Source organism: Tachysurus fulvidraco, chromosome 2 (genome assembly GCF_022655615.1).
Source record: "Tachysurus fulvidraco isolate hzauxx_2018 chromosome 2, HZAU_PFXX_2.0, whole genome shotgun sequence".
In the NCBI taxonomy this organism is placed as follows: Eukaryota; Metazoa; Chordata; class Actinopteri; order Siluriformes; family Bagridae; genus Tachysurus; species Tachysurus fulvidraco.
Genome location: NC_062519.1, coordinates 19577971 through 19601448, shown reverse-complemented (window position 1 = coordinate 19601448; position 23478 = coordinate 19577971). Strand labels below are relative to the sequence as shown.

General features: G+C 41.1%; 1 protein-coding gene across 2 annotated transcripts in view; it reads right to left on the bottom strand.

The window, feature by feature from the left end:
* The window catches only part of diaph3 (diaphanous-related formin 3), a 287316-nt gene that overhangs the window by 227024 nt on the left and 36814 nt on the right, over window positions 1-23478 (bottom strand). For both annotated transcript variants that reach the window (XM_047808135.1, XM_047808138.1), the window contains exon 6: window positions 2219-2346. In XM_047808135.1, coding sequence (XP_047664091.1) covers window positions 2219-2346 — 128 coding nt within the window. The remainder of the gene's footprint in view (window positions 1-2218; window positions 2347-23478) is intronic.

Genomic DNA, 23478 nt, shown 5'->3' with positions numbered 1-23478 from the left:
GTTTCAAGGAGACTAATGTCGCAAACCAGACTTCAAGCATTCACTACAGATTAAAATGGGAAAAATAAAAAAATGTAGCCAAGAACTTCTACAGAAAGAAGAAATCTGTTTCATACCATGTCAAAAATGTGACACTCTCCTTTAATTTTAATTCCAGTTATTTTTTTCCCCATTTCAGAGTCATATTTTGTATTGAAATGCTCACGATGAAAAGAAGACAGCTGTTAAGAACAGAACTTTAAAGAAGCTGAATCTGGTATCCAGAAAAGGGCAGTAAAGCGGTCAGATGTTCTCCTGCACGTGGCTGGAGTGTCTGAGGTCAAGACTGAAGAGTAAACAGGATTCAAGCTCAACGTGTGCAGCCACAAAGACAAAACCATTTCAAGCTAATTGAAGCTGGCTGAGGCCACTTTTAGATAGCAAACAACAGACAGCCGGAGGAACGCTAAAGGACACCTGAGCAATCATGTGCTTGTTGGTCATCCAGATTTAGTCTGTTATAATGACCAAAACTCTTCTGGGAAAACTTTCCACTAGACTTCAGTATGAATTCACACAAACAGTGATGGGCATCATCGTGCAGGAACATGTTTGACTCTCCGTAATGTTTTGTTTTGAAATGCAAAGTCCACAAAAAAGGAGATCATGATGCTGGTACATTTTACAAATAAACGCCAAATGGCCACATGTGGCCATCCTCCATCTCTCAAGACTGTATGCTCATCTCTGCCATATGAATAATTAGATTCCAGGAGTTTCCTTCGTGCCATTTTCCACAGTGTAGTTGAGGCAAATTCTTTATTAAAGACTCAAGAACACACATAAAGGCTGTAAAACTGTTGTAAATAGGTCAAGAAAAAAATATAAGCCCGATTCAACGAAATCATTTGGTGAGAGATTTTCCGCAACCGAGTCAACTGTTGACAATATTTAGAGTCGTGTGTCGACGCTGTGAGATGAATAACAAGCGAGCAAACGAAATGAACTCTGTCTCTAGGACACTGTGGACTTTAATCAGCAGACGGGACAGAAATAAAGTGGATTAATCAAAAGAGCAGCGCCAGCTTGGTGTAGCTGTAGTGGCACTAGAAGCCGGTCAGTGCATGCTAAAAACCAAGATTGGATTGCTGGACTGCTTAGTGAAGTTTTTTAACCTTGTGAGGGAAACAAAACCGAGAGGCACGCAGACCAGGAGTAATAGCTTATCTCCAAACCCGCAACACGAGGCTGGCCTTGCTCTCGTACAGAACGTGCCCAAACACCAAAAGGAGTGCTAATAGAAATCATGACATTTCATGAATTACTGCAATAATGAATGCAGAAAGGATGAAAGCAGTTCGACTCTTCCGACGTTAGACTAAGGATGACCGATGCCGGCCCACAAAATTGGCCACGGTGCTTAGAGGAGTCGGGCAAATTAACTTAAAATGAATGCAATAATTTTATCTATACAAACACATGCAGCGTGCACAACTGCTGTGCCTAATGGATTTCTCTGATCAAAGTTGCTGAAACACCTTCTATGTCAAAGGAACACAAAAAAGGGATTCTGCCTTCGCATACCTAAAAATTTCCATTTGGTATTGTTTTATTAAGTCGTTTGTTAATTCGTTGAAATTTTTTTGGCCATTTGTTTAATAAAAGTTTTTAATAAATTATTTTAAATAGGCTACAAAACAGCCTAGAAAACAAAATGCATCAAAGGAAACACATGACAAGACCAATGACAAAAGACCGTAAGAAATTTACACCCACTAATAAGAGCCTTTTTTTTTTTTTTTTTTTTCCCCAACTTTAAACTTATTTTTTTCTTCCCCTGGAGCTCAAACATACCAAACCTTCCTTGGTGCAAAGTGCATCTTTAAAACACTTTTACATTTGAGGTATTTTTAATCATCCCAAAAGCTGTAATTATTTCAGTATTAATCACCCCACCTCATGGAGGAGCTGGGTTGATGTTTGTGGTATGAATCTGGGCAAACAGCAGGAGAGCCTGCCGTGATCCGCATCAAACAATTATGAGGCAGGGGAGAGAAACTCCAACATCGCACCCATCTGCAGTACATATTAATTTTTCACAGCATGCAGTGCTGCTGTAAGCTAACGTCATAGTATTTTGCACTGGAGTTAGATATCAGCCAAATGTACACGGAGGTGGGTCAAAAAAGGTGAGAGCTCTGTGTGTGTGTGTGTGTGTGTGGGGGGGGGGGGGGACTACCTGACTGGATTGCTGGTGAGTGAGACTCTGAGAGAATCTAGGCAGGCAAACAGCCTCTCATCAGTTGCTCCACTTTTCAGTTCACTGAGAAACTCCTGAGGAGATATCTGACGGCTCTTCAGACTGCCCTGAGAGAGAGAGAGAGAGAGAGAGAGAGAGAGAGAGAGAGAGAGAGAGAGAGAGAGAGAGAGAGAGAGAGAGATTTGTGATTAGTCATTGATTTGTATTTTAATCACTTGTCTGATCTAAACCAGCTATTTTCTAATATAACATTGGTCACACACTAACCTTTATTAAGCAGCATAACTCACACACAGTTCTTCAGTCATATTCTTACCTTCAGAATTCTGCTACTGTTCTCATTTCAGGCACTTTTTGTATGTTTTCTTATGTTTTGACCTTAACATATGGGGCACAGTTACACTGTTAATCATCAGATCTGCCCAGAATTGATCTGATAGATGGGGCAAAGTGAAAAGGGCAAACGGGTGTGTGTCTGTGCATGCATGCATGTGTGTGTGTTTATCTGTCTGTGTGTATGTGTCTGAGCATGCATGTGTGTGTATATGTGTGCGTGTATGTGTGTGTTTGTGTGTCTGTGCATGCATGCGTGTGGGGGGGGGGTCTGTGCATGCATGCATACATGCATGCGAGTGTGCGTGTGTGTGTGCCTGTGGGGGGGGGGGGGTCTGTGCGTGCATGTGTGTGTGTGTGTATGTGTGCGTGTATGTGTGTGTTTGTGTGTCTGTGCATGCATGCGTGTGTGTGGGGGGGGTCTGTGCATGCATGTGTGTGTGTGTGTGTGTGTGTGTGTGTGTGTGTGTGTGCGTGTGCGTGTGTGTTTGTGCATGTGTGTGTACAAGATGGTAAGACAAATTTGTAAATTGCCTACTCCACGGTTGTCTATAGTTGTGGATAAACAAAATAAAAATGAGCTGGTGCGTCACTGGCTTGTAAAACACAATGTGTCAGAGCACACAACCAGAGCGAAAGCCTTTAAAATCAGACAGAATCCATATTACAATATAAACAATTCAGTAAGTGGCATCTAAGAAGATCTTTCTGATTTAAGATCTAATATCCTAGTATATATAATTGTCATAACATGAGACAACATGAGACTTGCCATCTGGTCAAGTTTCACAGGAACCCACTACAAGAAGAGAAATAGGAATTATGGATCATAAAACTCTGGGTAATTTGGTGACATGACAAGGTCATGAAGAAGTCAGACCAGGACAGAAGCCATCACTGCAACCGTGAACCTGAGGAAGCAGCTCCAATTCCCAGAGTACATCAGAGAGACCACCCTGAAACCACACATGGTGCTGGTTTAACATTAAAGCAGGAAGTCAGGATGAAACGTAGTTGCTTGGGAGGAGAGGATGATATTGGCTAAAGAAGACCATCATGGCAAGTAAGCAGACTTGGTGTTTCCGACAGGGGTGGAGACAATGCAAGCCCGTAGAGGTGGACATCAGTATTTTTTAGCTTGATCACTATGTAAGACCTACAGACTCCTGGGAATCACAGGCATGCAAAAGGCCATCAGAACCTGTTGCTACTGTGCTTCGATGCACAAATGCTTAGTTCAATGGATGACACAGCAAAGCTGAAGGATGAGCAGTAAGTCTACTTCAGGGCTGAGCTGCATGGGTGAAGGTGTCTGATGCCCCAAATGATCCCAGATTACTGTAAAGACGAGTCCAAATGCTTCAGATGTCGTCATTTAAAACCAAAAATAATATCAAAATAAGGGCGTGTTACATGTAGCTGGCTCACTAACTAAAACATACTACAGACTGTAGCTGTATCCAGATGTTACTATCTCCAGATGTGGAAAAAGTAGCATAACTTTTTGTACTCACTTTGTTGAGGTGGAATCGAAGTAATAGGCCTGTGTTCACCAAACAGTCATGTAAACATACAAGTGTTGTTATGGTCTTCACGGACCCTGCGCTCTAATGAGGAATGTGATGATGCGTGATTTGTACAAGCAGATGCATTCTTTTTCCCCCTTGTAAAGGATTGCTTTATCTATAGAAGCACTGGCCAGGAACAAATTACTTTGTTTCAGCTTTACAGGGAGAAATTACATTTCCTATTAAAATAGAAATGCAAACGTTCGGAAGGAAAAAAATGAAATTACCGGGGCAGAAGCATGTGCCCTCTCCCGGACCGAGTCTCTCGACATCACGTGTTACACAAACGCTTCCTTTTAGGAGAGGTTTTAACTGTGCATGGAGATTCAGATTTTATATTTCTGCGTAATGGCATTATAGGCATTCTGAAAACTAAAATAAGAAAGAGAAGGAGGTGTATTTCTTAAGGGAATTGTGGAGGGGAAAACCGTAACGGAATAAAACTCCAATCTTCTAATCTAGAGAGAGAGAGAGAGAGAGAGAGAGAGAGAGAGAGAGAGAGAGAGAGAGAGAGAGAGAGAGAGAGAGAGAGAGAGAGAGAGAGAGTCAAACTCCTTGTGTGAGAGAAAGCTTTGGCTCACCCCCACATCACAGTGGAGAGTACTTTGCCTTACAGATTTAACAGCAAGCCAAAATGTACTGCAAGCCATTTCTCTCAACAGCCCTTTTTTCCGTATGCAGCGTTTGGTCCGTCTGACATGAAAGCCACGGATGAGCACGCCTCAACGAGGTGGTCTCTGGGTCTCACTGTTACATGCTAGACCAACCCAACTGCAGGAATTTCAGAGTATGCAATCTGCTAAACTGAAACAAATGCGTGTCGAGGATTGACTTGTGTTGTCGGAACTCAGAGCCGGTCTCCAAGTCCAATTTTGGGATGCTTTTCTGCTCGCCACCATTATAAAAAGTACGTATGTGATTTACTGTAGGCTTCCTGTCAGCTCATAGCAGTCTGGTCATCCTCCTTTGATCTGTGGTGCTTCAGCCTGCAGAACATCTACTCAAAAAATGATCTGGTTGGAAATCAACAGTTTCTGAGATATTCAAGCATCTGGCACTAACAACCGTGCCATGGTCACATGGACCTCGCTTTCCAAGTCTGATGTGAACATGAAGCACTGGCATGATCTCATGAACTGTGCTGCTGCCACATGATTGGCTGATTAGATACAACTACAAAATGTCAAGTGAAGTCGATTCACATCAAAGTCGTTAAAAACGAGTCCTTTTGGAACGGACTCCGCAGATGACGGAACAAACATTGTTGTATCCGAACAACAAAGGAGACTTATAAACATGTCTCTCAGACTTTTGTTTGTTTTTGTCTTTGTTCTTTGGTTAATTATGTGCGATGTGAAACTAAATCGAATCAAACTAAACGACAAACTAGAGGTATTAATTCTGCTCTGATTGAGACTCACAAAAACAGACTACTTGGTGTTTAAGTGACCTAAAAGTAAAAGATTATTTTGTACTTTTGTCACGTTTGTTTTTGCCCGACACTTTCTCTTACCATTACCTACAAACATTCTCCCTTTAAGCTGACAGCACACATGTAAGTGAAAGGTGAGTGTGTTCATCCGTTCTAAGCAGGTCATTTCACAACAGGACTGGTCAGCGCCATCCTTTTGCATAATGGACTTGGTCTGTGAGTCGTTCCCCCGCCACCTACGCCATGGGAGACTGAGGTCTTAATCACTAGGTACATGAGGTGCAGCTGCTCCCAACAAAATAACTCTCCCCTTGAATCTATCTTTCTTCCTGGCACTTGAATTTCTCTCTCTCTCTCTCTCTCTCTCTCTCTCTCTCTCTCTCTCTCTCTGCCCCCATTTCTTCTGTCAACTCTTCCCTTTTTAGCAAACATAGAACTCCTTTGTCACCATAGTGACTGCTTTTGTGACAACAGGGAAGCAACCATTTGAGGTTTTCTTTTTGGTCCACCTTTTCTCCTCTATTCCTATGTTTATTCTCCTTTGCCCAGGTGATAACAGGTGATGTGTGTATGCTGGAGGACAAGCCACATATAAATACTGCTGAAATATACTTTTGGCTTTCACACCAAACTTAATCCCAGCTCAAAATTCTAACACGTGTAACATTTGAAAATAAATAAACACAGGAATAAATGCCTTGGCGTTACGCTCAGGATTTCCGACGCCAGTCGTCTTCCCGATTCTATTTAACAAAGCAGACCTAACCACAGCCCACATCATTTGTAATAGACCGTTGTGTGGGTGGCAGAGGGAAAGTTCAGAATAAAGTTGAGTTGAGTTTTTTATCTTTGAGTTGTAGGTGTTGATGACCTGTCGGTGGGTTTGGCTGTAACAAGAAATACTGTATGTTCCTGGTGTTACGTCACTGACATTGTGGCTAGTGGTAGACGGATAACTAGTAAAAATCAGCGAAAGTAAGAGATTCGGCTTGTTTTTCTGAAGTAAGCGATGAAGAAAATAAGCTCTGAAGCTATTTGAAAGAGTTTTCGGTGCTCAGCGACTACACACCCACACCTGCATGCTGGACACCTGCTAATTCACAATCTGTCTTACAGTCAGAAACTGTCTGAACTGTCGTAATATTGTGCTACTGAACACCGGTGGAGCTTCATCCTGCTAACCGCATGCTGCTGTTGGCGTCAGAGCACAACGATGTTCACACGTTTTACGTCTAACGTGTTTGAGGGGGCAGGAGATGAGGCAGAGGCCGAGGACAAGTGACTGTGTATTTAAAGAGATTGTACGTGCTACTGTGTTTGTTTTTGTCCAAACAAGGTTCCTGTGAGAACTTAATACCCTTGCAATAAGTAATCCCCTAGATTAACACAACCGTGCCTCCTCAAACATACGCAGTCATCTCAAACATCTGTCTCAAATGCGGACGCTGGTTTAGATCCACTGTGAGTAAGCCTGAGGAAACTCTGAGACTACATGATGAAACTACCAAAGGAACAAGACTCAAATAGAAACTCTATTGAATGACAGACTGTAGGATTATGCAGTACAGAAAGTTCTATGTATAGCTCACTTTCACCATCATCCTTCATCATAAGTCACTTCATTATCCAGTAAAAATATAGAAACTTTGATCACGTTTCGTTTTAAAAAGTCAGTAACGAAGACAGGACGCCAGAGACAAGAGGAATGGATATTATACTTTTAAAAACACCACCATGCGTCCACCGACCACTCCGGCAGAAAGTCTGATCAATGCCACCAGCTTCCACAGAAAATCTGACTAATCCCTCACAAATATTCTGACCAAACCCACAACAGAAAATCAATCCCAATCTCACCAGATCCACCAGACATTCTGACCAATCCCAAACAGAAGCAGTATCACTGTGGACGAGGTCCGGCACGCGAGCTTTACTCACCAACAAACAACGATCTGTAAATAATTATAAAGCTCGATTTTAAACGACTGCAGCTTATTTAATTAAGGACGACTCTGTATTCTCATGAAATAAACAGTTAAAAGTCACATTGCTTGATGGCGAGCTGCTTTGCTTGAAAACGAGCTGACAGAAAAAACAAGTATTTGGTTTAATTTTGTGGGTCAGGTGGAAAATATTCAGTTAAAAATGGCTTTTTCGAATAAACGTGAGAGAGAAGACTGTGCTAGAGTAGATACAACACCTGAGATGACTGGAATAAATCAGAATCAATACTATGAAAAAAATTAAGAGAAATCTAAAGAGCTGATGATGGAACTGAGCACCAGTTGAATCGGTCAAATCTGAAATGTTTTCTGTTGTCTGTAGTAAGCAAGCATCCAGAAATGTATAAACACAAAAGATTAATAAACAGAACACACACACGACAACAAAATGAATATGAGGCATGCGTAGGGCCTGGAATGATGACAGAGCTATGAACATAAATGCAGTTGTTTTTTTTTTTTGTTTTTTTACCACATTTATATTGTATATTTATATATACCACCCTGCTGTTCCCTCTGTGTCCTGCAGGAGGGTATAAATGTGGCACTCGCTGTTTTCGGTTGCCCACCACGATCCTGCATCCGTGCACCATCTCGGTCACTAAAACAGAGAGGTCATTTTTCTTTGTGAACTAGATTATAAACACAGGCAACATGGGGCTCGATCTATATTACTGGCATCTAACAGAACAGAGCTCACTTTGCTCCGGCTCAACGCCGCATGTCAGACCAGGAAGCTGATCTTCAGATCCAATCAGATCTTTACAAACATGCTGCTCAGCAGCACCAAAGGAGCAACAGGAGGGCCTTGTGTTCAGCAGATGCACACAGAGCAGAAACTCAGATAAGCTAGCAGTGGTTTGTGTCAGGAATCAAAGGTACTAGGGTAAACATCCTGCGGCATGCCCTGGGTTACAGACTGAGCTGTCTGCTAGAGCTAAGCCCTCACAAGCAGACAACAGGCCAATTAGACCAACTCAGAATTGGTTATGATATTAATAAAGCTCCTCAGGTAACTGCTGTATTATCCTGGCTTTGCTTTGAAGATCACATTATCATAAGACGTGTTATCAAGTGTTTTAGTAACGAAGACAGAATTATGGAGAAATGTTTACAAGGTGTTTGTACTAAAGAATCCATATAACAAGCATCTAGCATGTTGTGATAAGTGTTTACCTGATAACTGGTGAGTTTGTTCATTTAAATTGACAAAAAAAAAGTGTGAATCTTTATTTATTTATATTTTTTAAGCATCCCTTTAATGCATTTTCTTGATTACACACCAAGTCTGGGATTTAATTTGCTACAGTCTTCCCCACCCATCAGAACAAACTGCTAGTAAATGGCTGTCCCAGCTGAAGCCATGTATAATTTATAGAAGGAGAGAGAGTGACCCCTACTGTTCGATTGCTATAATAATAGAACAGGGACCGGTGCAATAATTCCTCTGGGATCTGACCCCAACAGCAGGACACATCACCGGCAGTACATGGGATTTAAATCAGTGCCCCATTTGGGAGCAGAGTTGTATATTACAGAGATGATGAAACAGCAAAGGTTAAGAAAGAACAATATTTTTTCTTTTGTTGGCACAAATGACAGCATCTCTCTCTCCATCTCTATCTCTCTCATTCTCTCTCTCATTCTCTCTCTCTCTTCTCCTGTGCTCTGTAATGCTGCCTATAATTACATGCAAGCGGAAAATAGCAGCTAGTAAGCAAATGTCAGACATGCTTAGGGAATTGATCAGCCATTTAAAGATCAGGTCACTGATGCCTCCAAAATGTCAGTTCCTCTCCTGGCCAATCAGAGACTAGTGCAAAAGAGGGCAAAAACATCAAATGTCCAATCAACCTGTTCTGCTTCCTGTGGTCATGATAATTAAATGGCCAGGATGTCACAATGTTGGTCTTTCATAGCCAAACACGTGTGTGCCTGCGATGATGTCGTATGATGTCGGAATTATTAAATTATTGTGTAAATGTCATGATGAAGCAGGCTCCAGGATGGTACGCACCACAGTGGAGTGATTCTGCAATGTACACACTTTGTATATTAAAAACACACGGATTAAATCTGAACCGTCAGAAACGTGAACCTTTTAAAAAAGAAAGAAAGAAAGAAGTCACCTCACAGCCACAGGTGACCACTAGACAAAAGAACTGGACATCTTTTGGAAGGACAACATAAACTCACTCACCCCAGTTTATCTGAGCAACACTAACCAATCACAGGCATGCAGAAAAAAGCAGATGTCTCTTCCACATGAAAAGGTCTCGAGGTCGGCTTCATGTTTCTTGGAGAAAGCACATATTTGTTTTACACCACCAATAGAAATAGAGTTAGGTAGTTAATGCACTTTAACTCAGATCTGCTGGTTACACATCTTGATGGAACAGGTTCGGTCTGACCGAGTTGCCATTTGATGCATTATTCCCCAACAACCAATCGGTGATCATCATATGTCCCGTTCAAAAAAGTTATTCCATCCGTAACCATTTCACCTTGTGGTGCCACGTGTCTTCTCAATCTTTCTTCACGTAACACTTTCGATGTGCAAAACTCGATGAATGTGTTTGTACACAATTAATCCGATCTCAGTAAAAGCTTCCAGACTGTTACGAAGTTCTGCCACCACACCAGCTTCTCTATTAGTTAGCGTTTGACTATTGAGAACCTCTCGTATCATGTACTAAACTTCTGAACTTTCCAGATCACTAAATACATTTAACATTTAAAGGTCAGAAGTTTACGAGACACATTTGAAAATCGGCTTGTGGTGTTAATCACGGCGATGGCGAAAAGTTTAAAGCGACTGAGCTTGTGAGCGTTCAATGTGGAGACCTGTTGCACAGGAATGTTTTCGCTCTGACGTGCTTTTAAATGGTCGTTGCTGCTGCTTCTACAGGTGCATGCAAAATCATGCAGCAAGTATAAAACAAGCCGCCAGCCACGAGCCCGGTGCGGTCGGTCACTTAGGCTTTGGTGCATCGTGATTAAACAGATCACATTGTTCGCTAAACAACCAACACAGCTCATTAAGCATCCCCATTTAATCCAAACATCTCCCCAGGCCCTTTCTAAACCAAATTAACTAAAAACTCCCCGCAATCATAGTTTTTAACAGCAGCACTGATTGGGTCGTGCACCAGGGTGGTCAGTCTGCAAAAAACATGGCTGTCTGCCCAGGTCTCTACTTACTAACTCGCTTCTGATGGAGAAATCCCTCAGGTTCAGGCAACTCATTATGAGCCAAATAATCATTACGCACCCACACGCATGCACACACACAAACTCGCACACGCATATACATGTATACACACACATGCACACACACACACACACACACACACACACATGTGCGCACAAGCAATTCAGTTCACCCAGGCCAGCTGTGATAATCTGGCCCAATCTTGTAGTGTTCAGGAGGCCAGCGCCGGCCTCAACACACTAAAATCCTGGACCGACCCCTAATTTGGCGTTATGAAAGGTTTGTTCTGTTAAAAGTAAGTCTATATTCCTAAAGTGAAACATAATAATCCTACATTAGGTAAAATGGCAGAAGACTTAATCTCCTAAACGTGTGGAGTGGATAATCACTGAAATCTTAAATATAAAGATCGGCACGTGATTTTAAACTCCTCCCACTGCAGACATGTATGTAGTGGCTCTCTCAAAGCTCTCCTCGTGTTTGAGAGCTGAAGAGGTTTTTGTCTGAATGACATCACACGAATAATTTCCAGTCAAATTTCAAAACTCATGAAAATCCTGGATGGATTGACATAAAACCTTTTGCACTACATTTTCCTAACTAAAAAGTAAAGCAGAATAAATCCTGAAGAAATGCTGTACATGGCTTTTAGCGTTCAGCGTCTCTCGTGAAACACAAACAGCTACGGCTTTCATACTGAGCAGGTTTCCAGTTTGTTTTTGTTTTTAGTGTGTGTGTTGTTTGTGTGTTGTTTTTTCCTCTCAGGTGAATCTGTGCAGTGTGGGTCGGGCGCAGACATCACACACTGGTAATCTGTTGGTGGAATAGCCACATGGGAGCATTTCAGCACTGAGTCACAATTACAGTGCATCTCCACAGGGCTAATGGATATCCAAAGCCTACGAGCAAACAGACAGGGCCACTTTTGTTTTCAGAGAAAACAAGTCCTAAAAGCGTGCGTCTGCGCGTGTTAAAGGGAGACTTTCTAACGTGGTCCGTGTTTTATTTTAGTGTTTTTCCTTCTTGAAATACTGATTGGAATTCTTTTGGGATGTGATGGACAGAAAGGCTGTGTAGAAAGAGCGAGATCGGTGCGTGTCTGTGTGTGTTATTGACACCCGGTCCACGTAGGCGCAGCTCTATTTTAGGCCTTTAGTGGCCACATTAAGTGAACGAGCTGAAGGAAAGGATGCTGAAACAGCCCTCTTCAACAACACAAAGGCTAACCTTAATGCATAATGCAAATGAGGACAGGAGTGCTGCGACTTTCCTTTCAACCTACGGATATAATTAAGAGCTCTGGGCTTGACGATTTGGGCCCACAAGAGGATTCCTCTCTCTTCTCTACCACTTCTTCATCTAACACACCCTCTCTCTCTCTCTCTCTCTCTCTCTCTCTCTCTCTGTCTCATAATGTCCTGATCGTGGGTATAAAATCACCATCTTGAGACGGCGCTGATCAATGTCCCTACAGGACCTGAGTGGCTTTCATCATGTCTAACTCGGGAATTAGTCTGTGATCTATGTTCAATTACATGTGGACAATTCTGTGAGAGGAATGAAAATCAATCTATTTTTTCCCTCCGACTGCAGTGAGTGAAAAAAAATGATTGGGTCCTGATCAAGTGAAGCAAACCGTGTATTTTGGTAGAAATGAGCCGAGCGGAAACTACGGAAATCTGACGTGTCCTGGGAACAAAAACCGAAATACATAAAAAAAACTAGTTATTTATTTATCTAGTCGTTTATTGAGGCTCCGTGTTGGTGTTTGAGTGATTTCCTACATGTCTTTGTCAAAGAACCTTTTAATTTTTTCGGTTGTTCAGCTTCACACGTACATTTTCAGGCCTACACAGCCTAGGTTTGCTTTTGGGTTTGAAACTAATACGTGTGAACATTCCCTTACTTTATTGTTAACTCACACCGATGTATTGATGCTCGATGTTAGCACATGTCCACCGACTCAGATCTTGATCTGTTTCAACCACAAACATCTGACAGGAAGTCCTAATCAAACAGCTTCTCAATCGGTCGCAGCAAACAAAGTGAGATTAACAAACATGGCACGTCATCGTCGTATTCTAGCAATTAGTGCGCAGAAAGATGTAAAGCAGATTGTACATGTACAGTTTCTGGTACACTGATTCACACCAAGAAGTCTGGAAACTATAGTGTGCAAGCAGAAACCAGGAACCGACAACTAATACATGCAAGAAATAAAATTCTTGAGCTCCTGACCAGAAGTGTCGTCCAAGACCCGACAGAAATACTGCAGTGCAGAAAGCCAGAAAAACAAACATCACATGGCAAGCTGCATCAATGCAGCACCATCTAGAGGTCATTAGAGAGAAAGGTTTAAGAAACTGCAAGGGAAATTAAAACCTTATCAGGACACCATCATCAAAAAAAGAGGCCATTAGCACCGAGGGAGAGAATAAAGTTGACCGTGTCAGCGGAGCAGGTCACACACCGAGGGGAAACCAGAGGCTGTGATGATTCTGAAGAACTAAACGCTTCATTGGAAGATAATCAGAGTCGGTGAACAATATCACAGCGATTTGCCAACAATTATATTTTTTTAATTATGATTGAACAACATTTTAACCATTGGAAATTCAATGTTGTGGAACATCAGTGAGACAAGTCAGTTTCTATAATTACTTATATAATAGCAGCTCTAAACAGCTGTTCCTCCTCCATAAGCCTGTTAATTTCTCTCTCAGTGACAAAAACCATTACCTGTTGCTTATCTTATGACCAGAAAATCTGTACTGACGAATTTCCCGTAGTGGTAAAAGTACCGACTCCTTCCTTAATGGTTACGTCTCTGACGAGAAAGTTCTCCATCTTAACAATAACAGATTTGCTTTTTAAATCGAACTGAAATTGAATTTGTTTACGATCAGCACCGGATTACACCGGTGTGTCTGTGAATGAGCCGAAACGATGACGCATTGATCGATGCGTTAACATAAGCCGTTTATAAACGATAATCGTTTATCGTTACAGCGAGATATCTACTTTTAAGAAAAAAAAATTAAATTAACATCTTTGGACCAATCAGATTCGAGAACTCGATAGCGCTGTGTTTAAGAGAAACGACACTGATGTGCTGCAGGATTTGTTGTGTTTTCTGAATAGGAATATAAAAGGTTGGGATTCGACACTCTCATCACATCTGACCACTGCAGCAACATCATGCTCATTGCCATGGAAACAGGTCGTCAAAAAGATCTTATCACAGGAGTGCATAGTGCTGAGAAGGCTTGATATAATCCATGTGCCTGGTGTCAAGGCCGATGTCAGAGTGTGCGGCTCTCAGGCCCACTTCCCCGCTGGCTATTTTGTAGTTGTTGTGTCCTTTGTGGACTCAACATCTTTATCTCTCTCCAGACTCAACGCTGCTCGCGCTCACTAGTAACTTATGTACTCTGGCATCACTTAATACAACAGATTTTAGATGTTCATATCTACAAATGAGCCTGTTATCCCTTTCTCTGTACTGAACTCGTCGTGCTGTCTGATACCTGAGCCCAGAAGTCATCAGCTGATTTACAGAGAAGACAGTAAACAGATAAAGCCTTGAGACGAGCGCAATTAGGAGCCATTTAGCAATCATTGTTTTGCTGCGTACGTTCACTGATGGCCAGGTATTTGTTTTAGTCTCTTAGTAATTAAGAAAATCAGCGATCAATCATTTTAATTGTGGTCTCGGATTCTGCGAGCGGAATATGGAAAGTGCCTTTAGTGCATGGAGCTGAAAACTGATCGATGGAGGAGCGGCTCGTTCTCACGACATTCTTGCAACATGTAGGGGGGAAAAAAAACACAGCATGAGGCACGACCATGCACAGCATCCTATATCCTGTGTCATAAAAAATCTATTATGAGTGTAAGTTACATACAGGACTCACAGACAGGGACATAAACAGTGAGGGGGGCTGTTACTATTATAACCTCAACTAAATACATCAGGCCCTACAGGCGTATACAAGCGTATACCGGAAATCCCTGCAAAAGCTGGTGAGACGTGTCTAACGCATCACTGGCACCCGACTGCCTTTCATATCATCATCAGGCACTCCTCCCATCCCAGTCACAAACTGTTCAAGCTCCTTCCATCAGAGAAGACATACAGGACCTTTCGCACCAGAACCGGTCGGTTCAGGACCAGTGTTTTTTTATTTACCTATAACCGTGAACCTACGCTGCACCGTAAGGACACTGATGTCTCACTGATGCTTTTACTGCCTACTTTCTGTAATCGTTATGCAGTTCTGCTCCACCCTGAACAGAATCTTTCTTCACTGGATCCAAGAGACACAAACCCTGTCCCATCATGACAATGTCCCTGTGCACAAAGCACAGAGCTTCATGAAGACACGGTGTGTTAATGTCGGAGTAGAACAAGTCGAGCAGTGTCTGATCTCACTAATGATCTTATAGCTGAATGAACACAGATCCACACAGACACAATCCAACATCTAGTGGAAAACCTTCTCAGAAGAATGGAGGCCATTATAACATACTGTATAAAGGGGAACAATTGAATATTAATGCCCTTGAAGTTGCACACATCAGCCCTTAGTGTATGAGCAATACAAATATCACAATTTGTTTTGGCTGAAGGATCTTCTGCATCCCTGGTCTTCAGAATGCTGATTAAGATAAAAAAATAAAAGACCGATCGTTATCTTAACATGTGTAATTAGGACATGTTACTAAATAACCTATTCAGAGATATTACATTCTATTTCTTTGGGTCATATGGGTCATCTGAACCAATGAAAGATGATGAAAATGTCAGTCACATTACGAATAGCATTTTATCGCACAATTGAGACTTCATGGTGAAGGTCAGTTTTAAGACTGTTTTCCTTTCTGCCCTAGATGAAAGCCTTTCTTCAAGGCAACCATTGACAGCTGAATATTGATGAATTTTGTAAAAGCATAATTGTAGCCTTGAGAATAATTCATTCTGAAAGGCTTCGAGTCATAGATTTGAGGTTCTTTTTAAAGTTTTAAAAGAGCACCGCTGTGGTTTTGCACATCGGCTAGCGTGTCTCTGAGGGAGCTCTCGCAGGAGCTCGGACATACCCTTTTGCATAAGCGTTTCGCCATCTGCTATATTGTCAGACGGGCTTCCTCCATGTCTCGGTTGTTTCAATACTATCGAGTCATTTTGCACCTTTGTTTTATAAATACATTTCTATAAACCATCAACGCCGAGTCGCCGACACACTTCACAGTACATCTCTACTGACCTTGTAGGCAGAAACTCACCAGGAAAATATATTAAAATAAAGCATAAAGGTTAATTTTCTTTAGTACTTTCATCACTACAACTTTTAATCAGCATGAGATCTGACAGCGAGTGTGTGTATGCTCGGTCTCTGTAAGCAACTTGAATATGTTTAAATGTAAATAAAACTGGACCTAATAAAGATGAACAGTGGACCTTGGCTTTGCTAATAAATGAGCACATCTCGTGCCGATCTGCTATAACGGAGACAAACACATAAGAATTCAACGCCATGCAAACATGATCTCAGACTGAAGAATCACACAGACATGTTGTTCATCATTTTAGGCTCAGCACCAGAGCGTAAATGTCAGTGGTGTCTCAGGATTTTAAGCAGTAGTCACAGTCAGTGTCACAAATAAAGAAATGAAAAAACCCAGCAGTTACCAGATTGGGGTGTGTGTGTGTGTGTGTGTGCGTGTGTGTGTGCGTGCGTGTGTGTGTGTGTGTGTGTGTGTGTGTGTGTGAGATTAGTCGTGGCTCAGTTCTGTTTCTCAGGGCTCAGAAGGACCCGAGGTCATCCTGTTCTCATCCTAATTCTTCTGACCAGCAAGACTCTGACGGACGCTCTCGGACAACACCGAGCAATCAAATACGCATTTACTTGTCTAAACCTTTATGCCACCTTGACACTGGTGGGTGTCTGCAAAACTAATTTGCTTTGGGGGGAAAGGGTAAGCTGGAGATGTGAAGTGACCAGTGAAAAACATTCTAAAGTTCAGCAGGGCTTCGTCTTTGTTATTGAGACTTGATCCATCACAGGCTCACAGGCGATAACGTGCTCGTCTTTCTCCAGACCTGTCAGGCTGTAGATCTGTTACTGTCCTTAAATTTCTTTCTAACTTTTGATTTGTACCGTTCTACAGCTCAAAGTGTGCTATGACAAAGTGTGAAACATGCAGTCACTCTGGAGGGGCCTTCTGTCGTTTAATTCTACTTATTATTCCATCGTTAATGAATGAGTATCCAGGTGAGAGCACTTGAATAGCCTGTAAATGAAGGTGATGGGAGTGAGGCAGGGATTTTGATAAAGGATTTGAAAAAAAAAAGTCTCTTTTTTAATATTAAGCTCCCTTTTTGAAACTTTCCCCATGGCAACTAAATATTCATACAGACCTTAATTATTTTTTGTGGTGGCACATTAGATTATATTCTAATTTCTTATATTCTAATCCCCCCCCTCCCCCAATCCCTTGTCGGTTCTACCTAGTCTTTAGGAACAAGGTTTATATGCTGGAAGTAAAGTAGCTCTCTGTCATTGATCTGTCATTAACCGAAGCAGAACCCATTGTTTCAAATATTCGCTCATAACTCTCTTCCTCTCCCCATCGCCGTAGCCTGTGAGTTCGATTCAAGGGTGAAGAAGCATCTGCCTGGTTCTTAATTTTCAGAAAGTCTTTCTAAAAGTAATCAGCCCTTTAATGAGGACTGGTTTAATTAACACACGTCATTGACTCGACTTTGCAGGCAGGTCCCGTTACAACATGTAAAGAAATGTTGTGGGGACGAACTTTAACAAAATACTTACATGATGAAGGGGAAAAAAGAAGCACGATTATATTCATTTTAAATGAAGTTCAATCTGATTTTCTGAGTTTACCTTGTTCAGATTGGACATATTTACTCACCTCGACTGAGCTCTGAAAGATAAATAGACGTATGCAAAGTCGAACTGGAATCGATATTTAATAATAAAAATAAATAAAAACACTATAAAGAAGACTTCATACTAGAGCGAGTAAGTACTATACCATTAAAACATTTATAATTACAGTGCAATCTAGTACCGATATTTAAAGCAGGTTTATTGTGCCTTCTGAATACTGAAACGTTAGGTGAATATTAACACGTTTAAAAATTAAACGATCGTGGGGGCATAAAGGACTGAGCATGAGCGCCGTTCACGTGTTCGTTCCTATAGACCCGAGCACAAAATATCTATTTAGAGATCTCTAAGCACATTAAACACATGTATGAAGTGGTGTTGGATTGAGTGATTAGTGTGTGTTGGGTTGTGCTGAGACAAGTTTACCAGGTACTGTAGTGTTTTACTGGGACTTTTAAACACACACAAAAAATATATAAAATTTAAAATCCAGAAGTGTTTAGAAATGCACAAACAGCACCATAAAGAAAGGTTAAAATGTCTACGGTGTGAAAGCTTGCGTTTGCATTTACTCATTGAGAGGAGCAAAGGTCACAGTTAACATGACAGTGGCTGATGATTTCTAACAAAATATATAAATGTGGTTAAAAAAAAAAATAATTCAGTAAATTTAACCATATTTTAAGCTACGTTTTCATGGTGGCGAATTGTTCTCATGTATAAAATAAACACGAGTCGATTTTACTAGCAGTTCCATCTCTACTTCTTGCTTATGTTTTTTACATTACTGTAATGCAAGAACACTCGAATTACAGAAATCTGTAGAAGTACATCATGTTAATTCTTCCATTTAGAAGACTTCAAATCATTATTACCACAGTCCTTTTTAGTGGCTCTTACCAGAAGAACTATAAAGTCTACCTCCACCTGGCAGAACCCAATACTCTCACACACTCTCACACAACTGAGAAACACAAAGATAGTGAACCAAGGCAACTTTAAAACGCTTGATCTTTGAAAACTTTTGAAAACAAAACTCTGCTTTGAGCCTCAAACAAAAAGAATCCAGCGATCTGTAAAGCTTAGCTCAGAAGTTTTAAAATCTCATTTTCAAACAGAGTTCAGAAACTGCACCTACTGTATATGCAACTGGCCCTACAAACCATTTTTTGGTTAGTTTGTGAGCACTAAGAAAAAAAAAATTACTAAATTGAATCCAGTAAAATGTAAACTTCATACAGAACTTGCTGTTTAAAATAATTCTAATAAATCCCTTTATATTAAAATGTACTTTTTTTTTCCTTTTTGGTATTTTACTGAACCGGTCTGGAAGAAAGTCGTCCTGTAGAAGCCTTTTGAATTCTGTTCTGTATCCTTCAGATTATTAGGACGCTTGGTCTGTCCTGTCACATTCCGCTGTCCGGCTGCCTCTGATAATGTACAGCGATTGACACGCTCAGGGAAAAGAGCCATGGTTTAGAAGCCCTATTAAAACACTGTGCGAATGGGATACAGGAAAACTCGTATAGACATCATACTGTATTGAGACATATACTGACATTCATGCGAACGTTAAAATGTGCAACAATTCTAACGTGCGTGTATTTATTATTCGTGCCATTCTCCATAGATCTTAATTTTTTGTTTCTATTCGATCAGGGCTACGGGCCGTGTTTTGGAAGTAGAACCTGGTGTTTCACAGATAATTCGTTTCATCAAACTGAAATGTAAATATGCAGAAGTGCTTTGTTAAAAAAAAAACACATCTAATAAATCAGGCTTTCCTACAGAAAAGCTACATGCATACTTCCCTATTTCACATTCAGGGAAATGTTTTCATCGCCTTACACCTGTTTACTTTAAGAAATGTCTGGAGAATCTTTTCCATGAAATTGCGCGTTTTTCTCCGAATGCAAGAATGCCTTTCAAAGAAACGTGTTCCTTTGGCGGGTGTTTTTCAGCGATACCTACCCCTGTGACTCATAGGAGATAATTACAGGATAAATGCGAACCTCAATGGTGTAAAAGGCTTTCTGAGAAGCACATTTTTGTAAAATGATCGAGATCTTAACCAGTTAAAAGCATGTCTCTAATGCTAGCAACTTTTTACCAATGAGTTCAGCTTCTTGCACAAATTGTTCTACTTTAGTTTCTGCATGTTGATATACATCTCTTCAGAAATTGCAGCTTGTGCCTTCTTTTTTAATTTTTATAATTCTACTGCTGCGCAAAAACAGTGTTTTTCACGCTGTATTTCAAACTACTATTTATAGAAAGAAATCACTTAAAAATCGTAGCACTTTTTTTTTTTTTTTTTTTTTGACACAACGTCTTCTCTGACAGGAGGAATGAAATTTCTGTGGAGCAGCGCTGGTGTCCTCTCTCTTTCCAGCTCATGAGCCTGCATCGGATCGAATCGGTGCGGAGACGCAAGTGGACTGATGCGAGCCACAGAACGGCAGAGCTAGTAAAAACAAACAGTCTATTAAATGCTAATACAAGCTACCGCTATATAACCAAGAAAAGTTATAGCCAGTAACTTTACGATCGCTAACAGACAGAAAGCTGCGTCTACATCTTCGACTTGTATATCGAGGTATAACATGATGGTTCCTTCCATTTTCCAACAAGAACCAACTAAAGTTCACGTTTGTTTACCTCTAAGCCAAGCGCTGTTCAATTCTCGATTCTGATTGGCCAAAATTATTTCGTTATTTTTTGGACAGTACTTTCATCTGTATGGTTAATAACTGTTACTATAGTTAATTTACTGTTTCTATAGTAACAGTAACATCATGCAAATAAGCCAAGACATAAAATTTGTGTCGTTTACAGTTAAATAAATTAAAACTCCATTTGATTTTTTTCTATGTTAAGAGTAGTCGGATTTTGATGTCAGTAATTTAGAGCTAAACAAGACATTAAAGGAAGGGTTAGGGTTAAGAATGAACGAATCTTAAATGTGGTTGGCTGATTTAATAACTAATTAATTCTCCAAAGTTTCTTCCTTTTATTTTTTTAGCTTCTAATGAATACAGAAGTTACAGGAGTTAGATGTTTGTGTAATAAATCCTGTGGTTTGTCTGTATTTCAGTGTTGCTTGGACTATAAAGGGACGTTTCAGTATAGCGAGATTTGCTCGTCAGCCGTGAACAGATTTCTCTTTAAACCCGAGAAGCCGTTCAGAATCGGTCCTCTCCGTCTCTTCCGTCACATAAGAAATTCATTTTTTTGACCTGCGGTCGTAAATCGAACCCGAGCGACGTTAAACATGGCATTGTAGACATGTAGCAACTAAGCTTGCGAGTTTGACACAGACTTGAAGAGAGCCTTCGAGAAACAAACTAAATCTCTAATACAAAACGCTTTTTAGCAGAGCATGGGAAGGTGAACCCGAGCTCTCAGAAGACGTGTCAGAAATGATCTCTGCTTGTGGGGCGGCCATGCCGACTGCCATGATTGTGCCCGACTTAACAAACTGTCAGATTTCTCCCACTTTACCCTCCAGTGGCTGGACATGTGAGGTTGTTTATTTTTCAGTGTCAGGTTTGAGCAGTTCATACATAAGCTCAGGAGAATGTCCAGCTGAACTTGCCTGCTCGCATTTTCAGTTTGTTTTGGGGTGAAATGCTGAAATTGTATCATGCTAGGGCTATGAACACCAAGGCAAATTTATTAACACTTTTTGTTAAAGAACCCCATGCCTCCTGTTGTGGGAAATTCATTATTATTTTTCATCCATTCCCAATTCACACCTCATTCAGCTTGTCTCTAATTTGTCTTTAAAATTTTGACCTGTCCATGTGTGATTGGGGGCATGGGGGCATGGTGGCAAACATGGTTGGGTTTGATTCTTTCCTCCACTGTGTGTGTGCGCAGAGTTTGCATGTTCTCCCCATGCACAGAGCACGGCAATCTCTGTAGGCTGATTGGTATGTCTAAATTGTCTGTAGTGTGTGAAAGGTAATGAGAATGTGTGTATGATAGACTGGCATCCTGGGATAGGCTCCAGATTCCCTACGACTCAATAGGATAAGTGGTGTAGATGGATGGATGGATGGATGGATGAATGGGTGGATGGATGGACAAACACATTCCTTCACTCTAATATTTTTATCAGCATAGATTAATGTCAAAATAACTTCCACTCCTTCCTTTTATTTCACTGACATTTTGTGTTTCTAGTCATCTTTGGGTTTTTTTGGGAGTCTTTTGGTTTTGTTTTTTTTTGTTTCACCTTATGTGAACATTTACACACAACAACACTACAAGCAGGCAAAAGACAGACAAAGGTTCCAGATAGTTGTCCGCGAGTGTTTTGAAAGCAAGCTGTGACTTATACTGAATTAAAACGGACTTTCACACAAGAACTTGATATTTGTTATAATTCAGTATCATTCAGCACATCACACACATCACACTGCCTAAGAAACCTAGTTTTGTTTATGTTGTGCAGCCTGTATTTGTTACCTTGCTGTCAAAGTGATTAACAAACCACAAAGTTAATTATTTCTGCATATTTGGATATATATTATTATAAGAGGGGAGTTCAGTTAAAAATTCAGTTGGTCCAGAAGCTGATAGAACCCAATGCATAGACAGTAAATTAGATGTGGTCATGACAAGTTCTTTAATCCACTGATTCTCAGCCCTTTTGTGTGTGACTGCAGCTTCCCTAAAAAAAAATCACTCTCTCTCCCTCTGGACTTGCCCTAAATCACACTACAGCACTCTCTGTTTCTCTACACAGAAAATGAAAACCTTTTGGCGGTGTAATCCACTGCAGCTGCAAACACATTAAACTGCTACACCGACTGGATCCTTCACTTATTTCCACCATTCAGACTGTTATGTGACAGCAGCACAGGACATAAAACTGTTCACATACAATTCAAGAGCTTCAGTTACATCAGTGTCACAAACATCTGAAGGGTGGAAAATATCTATCCCTCCATCCATCCACATTAGACCTATCCTTCCATCTATCCACTGACAAGATGGATAGGTCTAATCAGACCCGTCCATCCCTCCATCTATCCACATCCGACCCGTCCATCCCTCCATCTACCCACATCCGACCCGTCCATCCCTCCATCTACCCACATCGGACCCGTCCATCCCTCCATCTATCCACAACGGACCCGTCCATCCCTCCATCTATCCACATCGGACCCGTCCATCCCGCCATCTACCCACATCGGACCCGTCCATCCCTCCATCTATCCACAACGGACCCGTCCATCCCTCCATCTATCCACATCGGACCCTTCCATCCCTCCATCTATCCAAATCGGACCCTTCCATCCCTCCATCTATCCACATCGGACCCTTCCATCCCTCCATCTATCCACATCGGACCCTTCCATCCCTCCATCTATCCACATCGGACCCATCCATCCCTCCATCTATCCACATCGGACCCATCCATTCCTCCATCTATCCACATCGGACCCATATATCCATCCATCCATCCACCCATATATCCATCCATCCATCCACCCATATATCCATCCATCCATCCACCCACATTAGATCTATCCTTATATCTATCCATCTTGTCAGTGCTTAGTACATCTATCTATCTATCTACCCATCCATCCCTCCCTCCATCTATCTACATCGGACTCAACCATCCCTCTATCTATTCACATCAGACTCATCTATCCATCCAACTATCCTTCTATCTATCCCCATTGGACCCATCCTTCCATCCATCCGTCCGTTAAAAGGTGCTATACAAATAAATTTGATTTATTTTTTTTAAATGATCTATAAAATATAATT